This window comes from Rhinopithecus roxellana, chromosome 15 (assembly GCF_007565055.1).
Source record: "Rhinopithecus roxellana isolate Shanxi Qingling chromosome 15, ASM756505v1, whole genome shotgun sequence".
Classification (NCBI taxonomy): Eukaryota; Metazoa; Chordata; class Mammalia; order Primates; family Cercopithecidae; genus Rhinopithecus; species Rhinopithecus roxellana.
Window position 1 is genome coordinate 65,888 of NC_044563.1, and position 13,150 is coordinate 79,037.

General features: G+C 56.2%; 1 protein-coding gene across 3 annotated transcripts in view; it reads left to right on the plus strand.

Annotated features, from left to right (window-relative positions):
• Positions 1-908: 908 nt before the first annotated feature.
• Positions 909-13,150, plus strand: part of PTDSS2 (phosphatidylserine synthase 2) — a 32,578-nt gene continuing 20,336 nt past the window's right edge. Inside the window, exons 1-2 of one of the 3 annotated variants that reach the window (XM_010354307.2) lie at positions 909-1,267; positions 9,625-9,726. In XM_010354307.2, the coding sequence (XP_010352609.2) occupies positions 1,086-1,267; positions 9,625-9,726 (284 nt within the window). In that variant the 5' untranslated portion in view covers positions 909-1,085. Of the gene's footprint in view, positions 1,268-3,455; positions 4,875-5,225; positions 5,434-9,624; positions 9,727-13,150 lie in introns of those variants that run through there. The other 2 variants (XM_030917602.1, XM_030917604.1) reach the window with 2 other exon arrangements.

The window sequence follows — 13,150 nt, forward strand, 5'->3', positions numbered from 1 at the left end:
GGCGTGCGCCGCCGCGCCCGGCCTGCCTAGCATAATGTTTTCAAGGTCCAGCCTTGCTGTAGAAGCGCATGCTTCGCTCCTCTACCGCTAATAACATGACGCTGTTATCAAAATGCTGCAGCCATGAGCGCTGTAAGTTTGGCGTGGACACGTGTTTCCATGTTTGAGGAGCTGCCACACTGCTTTTCAAAGTGGCTCAGGAGCTAATTTTTTTGCGGGGTACCATGTCAACAATTTGGCTCAACCAAAACCAGCATGTCCGCACCATTCTCGCCGCCCAATTTCGCGCGATCCCGCCAAAGAATGACCCAGATCGGTCCGGGAGCGGTGGCTCACGCCTGTAATCCCAGCACTTTGGGAGGCCGAGGTGGCAGATCACAAGGTCAGGAATTCGAGACCAGCCTGGCCAACATAGTGAAATCCCGTCTCTACTAAAAATACAAAAATTAGCAGGGCCTAGTGGCGGGCACCTGTAATCCCAGCTACTCGGGAAGCTGAGATAAGAGAATCGCTTGAACCCGGGAGGCGGAGGTTGCAGTGAGCGGAGATCTCGCCATTGCACTCCAGTCCGGGCGGCGGAAAAGAATGACCCAGATCGCTTGGTGTGAAGGATCGAGAAGTGCCCCAAAAGTAGAACGGGGCTGGGCTCCGGAATCTGTCGGCGAGGAAGGGGCGAAGGGGTGGAGGGACTGGGGCCAGGCCGCCGGGGATGTCTGTGGTTACCTCGAAGCTCTGGCGGCCTTGTTGAGACCCGCGCCACCCGCAGTTTGGTTCCCGCAACCTCAGCCGCAGGGCGGTCCGGCTCTGGTTTCCTGGCAACCAGGCGGCATCCTTCCCAGCAAGCACTGCGTCCAACTGGCGACGTCGGATCACGAGGCCCAGTATGCCCCGCGCGGACTACAAGCCCCACAATGCACCGCACACCCTTTCCTGGCCGGCCCCGCGCCGCTCTCCTGAGACCCCGCGAGCCAGCGCCGCGACCCCTTCCCGGCGCTCCTAGCGCTGTGGGCGGTGCGTCCTCTAGCCGGTGACCCGGTGTGCGTGGGGTCGAGGGGCCGGGCGGAGCGGCTCTGGGCCGAAACGCCATGCGGAGGGGCGAGCGCAGGGACGCCGGGGGTCCGCGGCCTGAGTCCCCAGTGCCCGCGGGCAAGGCCTCGCTGGAGGAACCGCCTGACGTGCCGTCTGCCGGCCGAGCCACCGGGCCGGGCGCGGGCCGCCGCAGCACCGAGTCCGAGGTCTACGACGACGGCACCAACACCTTCTTCTGGTGAGGGCGGGGGGCGGCTGCGGGGCGGCGAGGGTGTCCTCGGCCTGGGGGTCCCGGCACCGCTGGCCTGGGGGTCCCCGGCAGCGCCCTCCCGCCGTCTTGGAGTCCGGGGCTGCGGCCGGGGATTCGAGGGTGTGGCAGCACCGCCCCCCTGGTCCCGGGGAGCGGCCGGACCGAGCTCCCACGCCGGGTCTGACGGAGGGCGGAGGGCGGCGCTGTAGGTGGGGGAGACCCTGGGCAGACCCTCCCTGCGGCAGCTTTGCGTCTCTCTCGCCGCCCTCCCCACCCCTGCCCGCCTTGCCTCTGACCGCGCGGTTCTGCGATCCTGACCCCCTCCCCGCCACTCGCCTCCAGCGTCACCCCAGAAACGCTTTCTCTGTCCTGCCGTCCAAGCTTCGCCTGTGTCCCCCGTCATTCTGCCTGTGGTTGCTCCTCAGTGCTTGCGGCTGCACGAAATTATCTAGTGTGTCGCCCCCGACCCCACGTGGCGATCGTGTTGATTATCAGAGTGTTGTGTGTGCTTCAGGAATGTAGTCGGTGTCCGTCGAATCAAGGCTCTGTTTCTCTCCTCAGTTGCCCTTAGCGGGGCCAGCGCCTCCTCCCTGCACAACTCAGCCCCAGCTAAACCTTGGGGTCCCCCTGTCCGCCACTCTGCCTTTCATGGGGGTGGAGAAGGAAGAGGCCCCCGGGAGCAGCTGGAATGTGGCACTCTGTGTCCAGACAGGCTCCAGGCGCCGGTCCTCCTCCCGATGGCTGCGACCCTGGGGTGGCCCTTTGCCCATGCTCTTCTGTGAGAAGAATCAAGCTGTCGACCTGAAAGCGGGCTTCGTGAGAGGAGGGTTTGGCTTTTCTTGACTGCAAGGTGCCCAGTTCCCATCCTGTGGAAGGCCCGGGGGCACAGGGGCAGTAGAGGTGGCGTCCACCCGAGGAAAGCGGTGGGAGACAGGCGCCTGCGGCCAGCAGTGGAAGGAAGGCTTTATGGACGCTTCCAAGAGCACCGTGCTGTGGGATGGTCGGAGAGCAAATCTGAGGGGTGAGAGAGCCTGATGGAGGAGTAAGGGACATGTCAGGGGAAGGCACCACCACAGACAGAGACTTCACTGGCCCTGGCCTGTCACCGGCAGCCAAAGCTCTGGAGAGAGACTGTCCAAGTGGTGGGAAAGTGGGTTAGGGTGGAGGAGGCCCCACGCAGGGTCTTCCGTGAGGTGTGGGCAGCTGCTGTTGCGCGGGGGCCATCGGAGCCCTCCTTTGGGGAGATGAATGCACCAGGTGGCTGTGGGGCCCTCAGGAGGGAGAGGAGATGGGGTGCCTGCCACGTGGACCCTCTGGCCTCCCGGCCCTGTGGACATCAGGCCTCTCCATCAGGTGCCCTGCCACACCCCTTCAGGCTGTCCTCCCACAGCACAGCTGGGGACCACCGGAGTCTCTGAGGTCCTGGAGCAAGAAGACTGGACTGGCTCTCCTTGTTTCTCATTTGGCCGTTCAGCACATTTTGGGGACCCCTACTGTGTCAGTTACCGTTCTACGGGACACAGCAGAGAACTAAACAAGAAGCTTAAATTCTGACACAGGCATGGAACTTCAGAAGGCACAAAATGTGCTGGCTGGAGGGGTGCTGAGTGTGGCGGAAGCTGGGGGGCACACACAAGCCCACCCAGTACCAGGGAAGCAGCAGCAGCAGCTCAAAGGTAGGAGGTGCCGGTCTCTTTAGAAGCACAGACCAGTGGTCCCTGCCCACAAGGGGTATTTGGGACAGATGCCTGGGCATAGCAGAGCTTGCCTGTCAGGAGGCCAAGGGGGTCAGGAGGGCTCTCCAGGAGTGAGTGCAATGGGGCTGGGTGGTCCAGGTACCTCCTTCCTGGGTCTTCTGGGTGGGTGGCTCTGGCTCTGGCTTTCCCCTCGACCCTGTCCCTGTAGAGGCACATGGGGCAGATTCTTGCTGCGCCTCCTCCCTTCCCTGTGCGGAGGCAGGAGCTTCATGCTTCCACATGGCAGGTAACTCAGTGCCTGTCTGGTGAGAATTCTGTTTACCTGCAGAGCCTTGCACTGACCTCCTGAGTCCACCTGGACTGATTTGCTGTGCTGGCATTTTTTGAACTCTAATTTTGTGTTTTAGATAATTTTACTTTTTATTTTTTATTCATTTTTATTTATTATTTATTTATTTATTTATTTTCAATAGAAACAGGGTCCCCCTGTGTTGCCCAGGCTGGTCTTGAACTCCTGGCCTCAAGTGATCCTCCCGCCTCAGCCTCCCAGAATGCTGGGATTACAGGCGTGAGCCACCACACCCACCCAGGGCATTCATTTTCAAGGATGGGTGCACTTCCTCCAGCCAGTGATGGCTGCCGTGTGTGAATTTTGTTTCTCTGTGATTGCTTATCAGCCGTAGGGGTAGGGCTTGCAGTTAGATTCAGGGCTCGCCTGGCCCTGGGAGCACGAGGCTGAGCTCTTCTCTAGATTCATTCAGGGTAGCAAGGACAATTGTGGGGAACATCCAGAGGAAAACGTTTAGATCCACAGACTCCGAGAAGCGCTGTGTGAAGACGTGGCAGCTCGTGTGGTCTGGAAATTGTTTGGGAGAACACCTGGAGACCCGTTAGCTGGTGAGATGCCTGTGAATGTTGTCGCCTGTCCATGGAAGACGCTGAAGCAGCTTTGGATGACCACACTTGCTGATCAGCTCCCGCCGGGGACCACTGTGATGTTCTGAGAGTTTTTATGTTTATGTCTCGGAATAGGCGCCTTGAATGAGCCTTCTCAGGACTTCCCAGGACTTTGTGTGTGGGGTGACCTCTGACCTTCAGATACCCCAGGTTTCTGGAAGATGCCTTTCTCCATTGTCCTGGATTGGGGCTTTCCCAGCTTTACCTATACCTGGGAGGCACGAGTAGCCAGATGAAGTCTTTCTGGTCTTGCTGGTCAGAGCCAGGAGGGCCAGTGCCCAGTCCAGGAGCCTCTCACAGGCCTCGAGCAGCCCATCTGGGCATGGCCTTTCCTTGGCGTTTTCCTCTTGGTCTTGGCCTTCCTGCCCACCATGAGAGTGGGCAGGAGAGTGCCCATCGCCAAGGAGGCGGCTGGGTCTTTTCCACTCCCCATGGTAGGGAGCCAGCTGTCCCCATGCCCTCACCCTAGTGAAGTGGCTGAATTCCCGGGATTTATCACAGCTCTGTTCTGTGATCACAGGAGCCACACCTTCCCGGGGAGTCTGCCCAGACAGCAGGGGGGTGGGAGGAGCCGTTGAACAGAACTGGCATCCTGAGAGGGACACAGGAGTCTGCCTTTAGAGTCTTGTGCTATCTTGAGCAGCACTCTGTCACTTCCAAGATGTGTGGACATCATGCTGTGTGTAGCACAAGGATTGGAACTCACTCATACGGATCTTACTTTCCAGGAGCACTGGATTTGAGCAGCTTTGAGACGTGTCCTCCTGCAGGGCTGCTGTGCCCTTTCTCTGGGTCCCTTACCCTCTGCCTCCCTTCCTGCTGGGTCCTCTGTCTTCCCATTTCTGCTTCCCCAGGGCCAAGAGGGTGCTGGGCACGTGGTGGCCCCTTCAATGACTGTGCACATTTACCTGAAGGGACAGAGGGTTATCTTTATATTTCAGGTAATCTCTGTGTTTTGGGGAAATGGAAAGATGGTGTTGGGTTAGAGTTGATTAATGATCAGAGTTTCCCTGGGCTACACAAGGAGTGAGTGTTGGGTTGGTGGCCACTTTAGAAACCACAGGAAGGTCTCTGTCATGGAAAGTTGTATTACAGAAGTCAAGTGTCCCATCTATAATCCCAGCACTTTGGGAGGCCGAGGTGGGTGGATCAGGAGGTCAGGAGTTTGAGACCAGCCTGGCCAATATGGTGAAACCCAGTCTCTACTAAAAATACAAAAATTAGCCGGGCATGATGAGGCTGAGGCAGGAGAATTGCTTGAACCCGGGAGGTGGAGATCGCGCCACTGCCCTCCAGCCTGGGTGACAGAGCAAGCAAGATTCCATCTCAAAAAGAAAAACCAAAGTCAAGTTTTAATTTTAACTTGTGTTAGCGTGTGATCCTGTCTTTGTGTGCTGTAGGGACACAGGCTGCTTGCCCCACCCCTCAAGCTTTGCGTTTATTCCTGGGATCCTGCATGTGACTTGGAGCCTGTGCTGTATCTGGCAGACACTGACTGAGGTGCGGGCATGTCTGAGGGTCAGGGTGGGGCCAAGCGCAGCAGCCTCCTTCTCTGGTGGGTCTGTGTGTAGAGTGGTGGCATTCTGGGTGTCCCTGAGGCCTGGTTGTTCCCGTCTCCTTCCTGAGCCCACGTGGAGATGACAAGGGGTTTCCTCTGGGTCCTGCTGGTCTCTTGCAGAACAGGGGTGAGTGGTGTCCTCACGTTGATCTAGCTTCTGGGTCTCCCATTCTGCATCTGAGCAGGTGGATGGGCTGTCGTCTCTTCCACAGTTAGACTCCCTTAGGCTGGGGCTCCTTCACCCCTGTTTTCTTAGAGACGTTACTGCCCAGAGTGAGAACCCCTCACGTGGGGCGGCCATGTGGTTCCAAGGCAGGGTCCTGTGGAGGCCCTGTTAGCTTCCCCACTGGAGGCCTCCCTCACAACAGGCTCCTGTCCCGGCACCTGCACTCCAGCCAGGCAAAGTCCTGCTCCCGTGCACACCACACCCTGTCTGTCTGTGCTGTGGGCCCTCGGCAGGGTTCTGGGTGTCTGGGGCCCCTTGACCTTCTTCTTCTTACAAGATGGGCCTTGTCAGGAAGCCCCAGGATGAGGCTGTCCCTGGCTTCTCCGAAGGTCACTTCAGCCATGTGCACCCTTTGGAGAGGTCCCTGCTGTTTCTCAGAACTGCTGGGGATGGAGGCTGAGCTCAAGACTGCTTGCTCCTCATGCTCCTTCCTTGCTGTGGTCTCTGGAGATGCCTCCCAGGCCACGAGCCCTCCTGGCATGGTTTTACTGGGACCTGGCTTTGCAACAAAAATAGTTGTTTTAATGTCCCTAATCACTCCCATCCCTCTTTTGTTTTTCTCTATAATGTGTAGGGTTTCTTAGCCCGCCTGTATTGGTCTCACTCCACTGGAAGGAAGGCTCAGGAAGGCAGGCTGTGCCTTCTCCAGGGTGCGGCTGGGACGGAGGCTCAGGGAATGGCTGTGATGGCCGAGTGTCCAGGAGGCTCTGGGCCCCGCCGCCCGCCTTGCTGTATGACCTGCACAGTGTCACTTACCGGCCCCTGACTTGCCTGCAGGCACCACGCACACTGCATGAGGGTGCCCTGGCCCGGGCACGTACACAGCCAGGGCCACCACGCTCCTGCTCGTCATCACATCAGTGGCTTTGTGATCTAAACACTGCTTGTTGTTTTTGGTTTGTTTTTCTTTCTTTTATTCTTTCATTCTTTTTTTTTTTTTTTTTTTTTTTTTTGAGACAGGATCTCACTCTGTCACCCAGGCTGGAGTGCAGGGATGTGATCTCAGCTCACTGTGGCCCCCAACTCCTGGGCCGAAGTAATCTCCCTTCACCCTGCCTCCTCCCAAGTAGCTGGGGCCAGACACATGCCACCACGCCCAGTTATTTATTTATTTTTTTTGGGGTAGAAACAGGGTCTCACTATGTTGCCCGAGCTGGTCTCCAACTCCTGGGCTCAGTTGATCCTCTTTCCCCGCAGGGCTAGTCTGCTTAACATAACCAGGTGGGCGTAAAACAACTCCTAAGTAAATGGAGAAATAGTCCATGTCTCATGAATGGGAATCCTAAGTGTTAGTCACCCAGCAGTTCTCCTCACACTACTTTGTAAATTCAATTCCACTCCAGTCGAAATCCTAATGGAATCATTTCTGTCAACTTGCCAAACTGCTGTTTAAACTAATATGGATTAAAATTAATGTGGAGTAAATGTGCAAGATTAATTAGGATTAAAAATGATAAAAAGGGCAGTATTCCGAGCACAGGTGGACTCTGGCCAGGGTCTCGCCTGGAGCCCCCACCTGCACTCCTGCAGCTCTACCCTGGCTCTTCATGAAACCGGCTGAATCCAGGCGTGGGTGCATTCCGTGCAGCACCCGTTTTCAGGTGACACGTCCGTGCGCCGCCACAACCACGCTCACTGGAACATTCCATCACCCAGAAGGCCCGTGTCTCTGCTCCAGTCTGCTTTCCGTGGATGCAAACTCTTTTCCTTGAGTTGGGTGTGGGTGGCAGCAGATGGGAGGTTTCTTCTGTGCCTGGCTTCTGTGGCCTCTTTTTCTTTCTCTTTTTTTATCTTTTGAGATGGGATCTCACGATGTTCACGATGTTGCCCTGTCTGGTCTTGAGCTCCTGGCCCAAAACAGTCCTCCTGCCTGGGCCTCCCAAGTGGCGTGTCTTTGAGATCCCTCCACGTGGAGGCCGTTGCCAGCAGCACGTTCCTCTGAGTGCTGAGCACTGCTCTGCAGTACGGAGGGACCACAGCTTTTCGTCCACTGATAGAGTTTTGGTTCATTTCCCGTTTTAGGTTATTATACCTGAAACATCTGCATGTAAGTCTGGCTGGACCTGTGTTTTCATCTGTCTCAGGTCCACATTTGGGTGTGTGGCTGGCTGGATGGTGGACGTAGGTCTCACTTTTCTGTGCCTTTTTGCAGTCCCACCTGCAGTGCGTGAGCATCTCGCTCTGAGACCTCATCAGCCCTTGGCGTTGTGCTGCTTTTAGCTTCAGCCCTTCTAGCAGATGTGTACTTACGTTGTGTCATGGCTTGGATTTGCTTTCACGATGACCAGTGATGCTCCTCATTTATCATGTGCTTATTGGCCATTTGAATGTTTTCCTTGTGAAGTGTATGTTCAATTATTTGCCTATTTTTTCATTAAATTTTTTATTGAGCTGTATGAGTTCTTTATAAATTCTGGATAAAAAGTCTTTTGTTTTGTTTTTTTGAGAGAGATCTTGCTCTGTCTCCCAGGCTGGAGTGCAGTGGCACGATCATTCTAGCTCACTGCAGCCTCGACCTGGGCTCAAGCGAATCTACTGCCTCCCGAGTAGCTGGGACTGCAGGTGCCCTCGTCATGCCCGGCTAATTTTTTATAGAGATGGGGTCTCACTGTGTTACCCAGTCTGGTCCTGAACGCCTGGGCTCAAGCAGTCCTCCTGTCTCAGCCTCCCAAAGTATAGGGACTGCAGACATGTGTGGCCTACAAAGTTTGATCAGATACGTGTATTGTGAATATTTTCTCCGAGTTTGTGACTTGCCTTTTCATTTTCTTTAGGGCACAAATAGTTTATGTTTCATGGAGGCAAGTCCTGGGCAACATGCTTTAAGTGCGTTGTTCACTTAATTTTCATGATGTCCTTGGAGGTCAGAAGCTCCCCCATTTAGACATGAGGAAACTGAGGCAGGGAGGGGGTGCATCATCTCTCCGAGGACACACTCTAGTGGATGTAGGACCTGGGTTAGACATGAGGACACACTCTGGTGGATGTAGGAACAGGGTTAGACATGAGGACACTGAGGCACGGAGGGCACATCATCTTTCTGAGGACACACTCCGGTGGATATAGGACCTGGGTTAGACATGAGGACACACTCTGGTGGATATAGGAACAGGGTTAGACATGAGGACACTGAGGCACGGAGGGTACATCCTCTGAGGACACACTCTGGTGGATGTAGGAACTGAGGAACTGGGTCTCTGCCTCCATTTGCAGGTGGTTGTGCAGAGGGGGTCTCAGGCGAGTGTCTGGCACAGGCAGGGCTGGGGTCTGGTGGTCCCGGTTCCGGTTCCGGTTCTGGTACTGGGCTGGTTGTGGGCTTTTCCACCAGCGATGGGACGAGACAAGACTGCAGAGGGAGTGCCCTGCCTCCTCCTCCCACGTCTGGGCTCTGACAGGCCAGAGGACGGCAGACCCGCGGCTCACGTCTTCCCCCAGCTGGCAGCGGTCACTGCAGGCCTCTGCTCAGGCCCCTTCTCAGCTCTTGGTTTCTTGGGCTGCTGCACTGAATGTCAGATGTTATTTCATGGACCGAAAGACTGGTTGTCTCGGCTTGTCTTGCGCAGTGAAAAGCACCATGTTTATGTGTCCAGTTGCTCTTAATAGCAGATACCTGCCCTGGACGCCACGTGCGGCACATGCCCTCTGAGCAGCAGCCTTCAGCTCCCTGGGAACACGGGGCTCTTCCTGCCCAGCCTCCTGGGGGTTGGTCTCAGCTGTGACTGGCCAGCAGACGCTGGGTCATCTCGGAGTTACCCAGCTAGGGACTCGCAGCCAGTTGCTGGCTGGGAGTTGGAGAGTGGAGTTTAAGCCCTCTCCTTGATGTAGAGAGGATTTGGGGCCTGTTACGTGAGTATTTAGCAGTGCTGCCCAGGCTCTGACACCATGCTTGTGCGTTTTTGGATTTCAGGCGAGCCCACACCTTAACAGTGCTCTTCATCCTCACCTGTACGCTTGGCTATGTGACACTGCTGGAGGAAACACCTCAGGACACAACCTACAACACCAAGAGGTAACCTTCATCTTGTCCTGCCTTCCGAAACTGCCCTGCGCCCCGTGTGGTGGGTGTGGCGTCCTTGCTGCTCGGGCTGCCAGGGGCTCAGAAGGCCTTCACCAGAGGGCTGCGTGGGACCGCCACCCTCTCCCTTGAGTGTGTCTGACGCATGGACTCCCGGGGCTGCCCTTGGTGCTGCACGGTGTTCCTGGTCAGCCCCCTCGCCTGTCACTGGGAGCCAGGAGTCTGTGTCATCTCCATGTGGCCGGCAGCCTGTGCCACGTTTCCCCTGAGTTTTGCATGTTGAGAGGCTGGAACGAGCTGCAGCAGCTACAGGGCTGAGCCCTTGAGTTTGGGCGTCTCCGGGGGTGAGGTTCCTGTGGTGGCCGCATGCTGGTTCCGTCGGCCCACGGGGCTCTTGCACGGACAGGGGCCGACACGGACCGCTGACCGTCTGGTCAGCAGCCTGCGACCTTGCTTATGTGGTCAGGAAGCGAGTAAACTCATCTTCTCAGGTTTATCTCCACCGGCAGGCTAGACGTTGGGTGTGTCCTCTGCCTGAATTCCATGGAATCTGACACCAGTCTCAGAAGTGTGTGTGGAAGAGAAGCTGGTTTTCGAGCCTGTGAATCAGTCTTGAGTTTTCTGCACCGCGAGACTCTCCTCTCGCGCTGCTTTTCCGACGCGCACACAGGGTGTGTCTGCCCAGGGCTGCCTCCTGCCCAGCAAGGCTGCTGTCGCCATCAGGGCTTGGGCCCCGTTTGCTCCGACGGGATGGCGGGAGGAGGCCGGAGCAGGGTCTGGAGACCAGCACCAGGGTGGGGACAGAGGTGGAAGGAGGCATTGGAGGCCTGTTGGTGCTGGGGCCACAAGTCGGCTGTGGTTGGCGGGAGCCCGGGGGTTTGTGGGACTTCCGCCGTCCCTACAGCTCTCGGGCCAGCACGTCATTTTGTAAAGCAGGAGTCTCGATGTCTTTGTGAGTGTTGGATGGCGTGATGGGTAGGCATGGTACAAATGTCGTCACGCCTGCACGGGTGTTGGTAGCCCTGTATGCCCGTTGACTTGCCACCAGCCCTGTGGGCTCTAGAACACAAGCACGCCCAGTGCCCTGTCTGTAGGTGACCGGGATGCTTTAGAATCACGCACAGCAGACCTCATAACCGAGCCCCTCTCCCTGGGGGCAGTGGGGCATTTCTGGTTAGAAATTGCTGTTGGGGTGCCTGGACCCAGGGCTGTGCGGCCTGCTCCCCAGAGGGAGCTCACCCTCCATCCTCACCTGGGAGGCGCAGGTGGCCTCTCCTGTCCTGGTCTCCCTACCCGGCTCCTGGCTGCATGCTCTGTGGATTCTCTCCCGCCTCGCTGCCATCCCTCTCCCAGTCAGCTTTGCCGGCCCTTCCCCTTCCTCTGAGCCTGAGGTGCCAGCGCCTCCCGTCCTGCAGGCCCAGCTCACTCCTCCTCCCTTTCTCAGGCAATCCCAGCAGGGGCCACATGCAGAACCTGCAGGACTGGTGTGCACTGGGTAACTAGGCTCCAGAAATAGATGAAGCAGCATGTGCCGTGCCTGGGGCCTGTGAGGCAGTGGGCAAGAGCCCCGTGTATGCCCAGAGGGAGCTTTCAAGTAGGACTTGGTCTTTCTTGAATTCATCCATCAGCACCTGGCTAGGAGGGTCTGTGGCATCTGCCGGGCACAGCAGGGCAGGTGGATTAGGAAGCAGGCCTGGGTCTCACCTCAAGTGTCCCACATGGCAGGAACTGTCAAGAGCAGGAGTACAGGGGGTGTCTTGGGAGCGCTCCCCAAAAGCATTCACCAGGCCCCCACCAGGCGCATCACAAAGCCTCACCACCGTAACCTCTGCCTCCCAGATTCAAGTGATTCTCCTGCTTCAGCCTCCCGAGTAGCTGGGATTACAGGCGCCTGATACCGCACCCAGCTAATTTTCGTATTTTTAGTGGAGACGAGAGTTTCATGTTGGCCAGACAGGTCTGAAACTCCTGACCTTTAGTGATCCACCTACCTCAGCCTCCCAAAGTGCTGGGATTACAGGTGTGAACCACTGCACCCAGCAAGTAATTCTTATGAACAAATTAGCCTTATAAAGTGGTAACGATAAATGAGACTCCCTCACTACAGGAGAACAGCATGGGGGAACTGCCCCCATAATCCAGTCACTTCCCTCCCTCAGCACGTGGGGATTACAATTTAAGACGAGATTTGGTGGGGGGACACAGAGCGAAACCATGTCACATGGCAAAACCCCATCTCTACAAAAAAATCCAAAAATTAGGTGTGGTGGTGCACACCTGCAGTTCCAGCTACGCAGGAGTCTGAGGTGGGAGAATCCCTTGAGCCCGGGAGGTCAAGGCTGCAGTGAGCCAGGATCACACCACTGCACTCCAGCCTAGGCAACAGAGCAAGACCCTCTCTTTCACACACAACCCTGGGTGACAGCTGCTCGGAAGTCTAAGGCAAGAGAATCACTTGAATCCAGGAGGCAGAGGTTGCAGTGAGCCGAGATCGGGCCACTGCACTCCAGCGTGGGCGACAAGAGCAAAACTTTGTCTCAAAACAAAAAAACACCTGGGTGAAAGGTCTACTAAGCAGATGCTCACTAGAGATGATGTTCAGGTGGGAGATTGTGGTGGGAGGGTGGCCAGCGTCATTTCAGGAAGTGAAAACACGGAGACGCCACTGCACACCTGATGGAGGGGCTGAAACCTTAAAAACTGACAGCATCAAACACTTCCGAGGAATCCTCGTCCATTGCTGGTGGGAATACAGAATGCTGAAGCCACTTTAGAAGACAGTTTGACAGACTCTCACAGAACTAAATATAAATTTTTTCTTGGGCCAGGCACGGTGGCTCACGCCTGTCATCCCAGCACTTTGGGAGGCTGAGGCAGGTGGATCACAAGGTCAGGAGAGCAAGACAAGCCTGGTCAACATAGTGAAACCTCATCTCTACTAAAAATACAAAAAATTAGCCTAGCGTGGTGGTGGGCACGTGTAATCCCTGCTACTCGGGAGGCCAGCAGGCGGAAGTTGCAGTGAGCCGAGATCAGACCGTTGCACTCCAGCCCGGGCAACAGTGCAAGACTCTTGTCTCAAAAAATATAGATATAGATATAGATAGATAAATGAATAGATATCCTCTTACCATGCAATCTGGCAATCTCGCTCCTAAGTACTTATCCAACTGAATTGAAAACTTATGTCCACAAAAAAACCTGCATGCGGGCCAGGGATGGTGGCTCATGCTTATAATCCCAGCAGTTTGGGAGACTGAGGCAGGAGGATCACTTGAGCCCAGGAGTTCAAGACCAGCCTGGGCAACATAGTGAGACCCCATCTCTACCAAACTAAAAAACTTAGCCGAGCGTTGCAGCACACACACATGGTCCCACCTGTCGAGAGACTGAGTGGGATCTCTGAAACCCAGAAGGT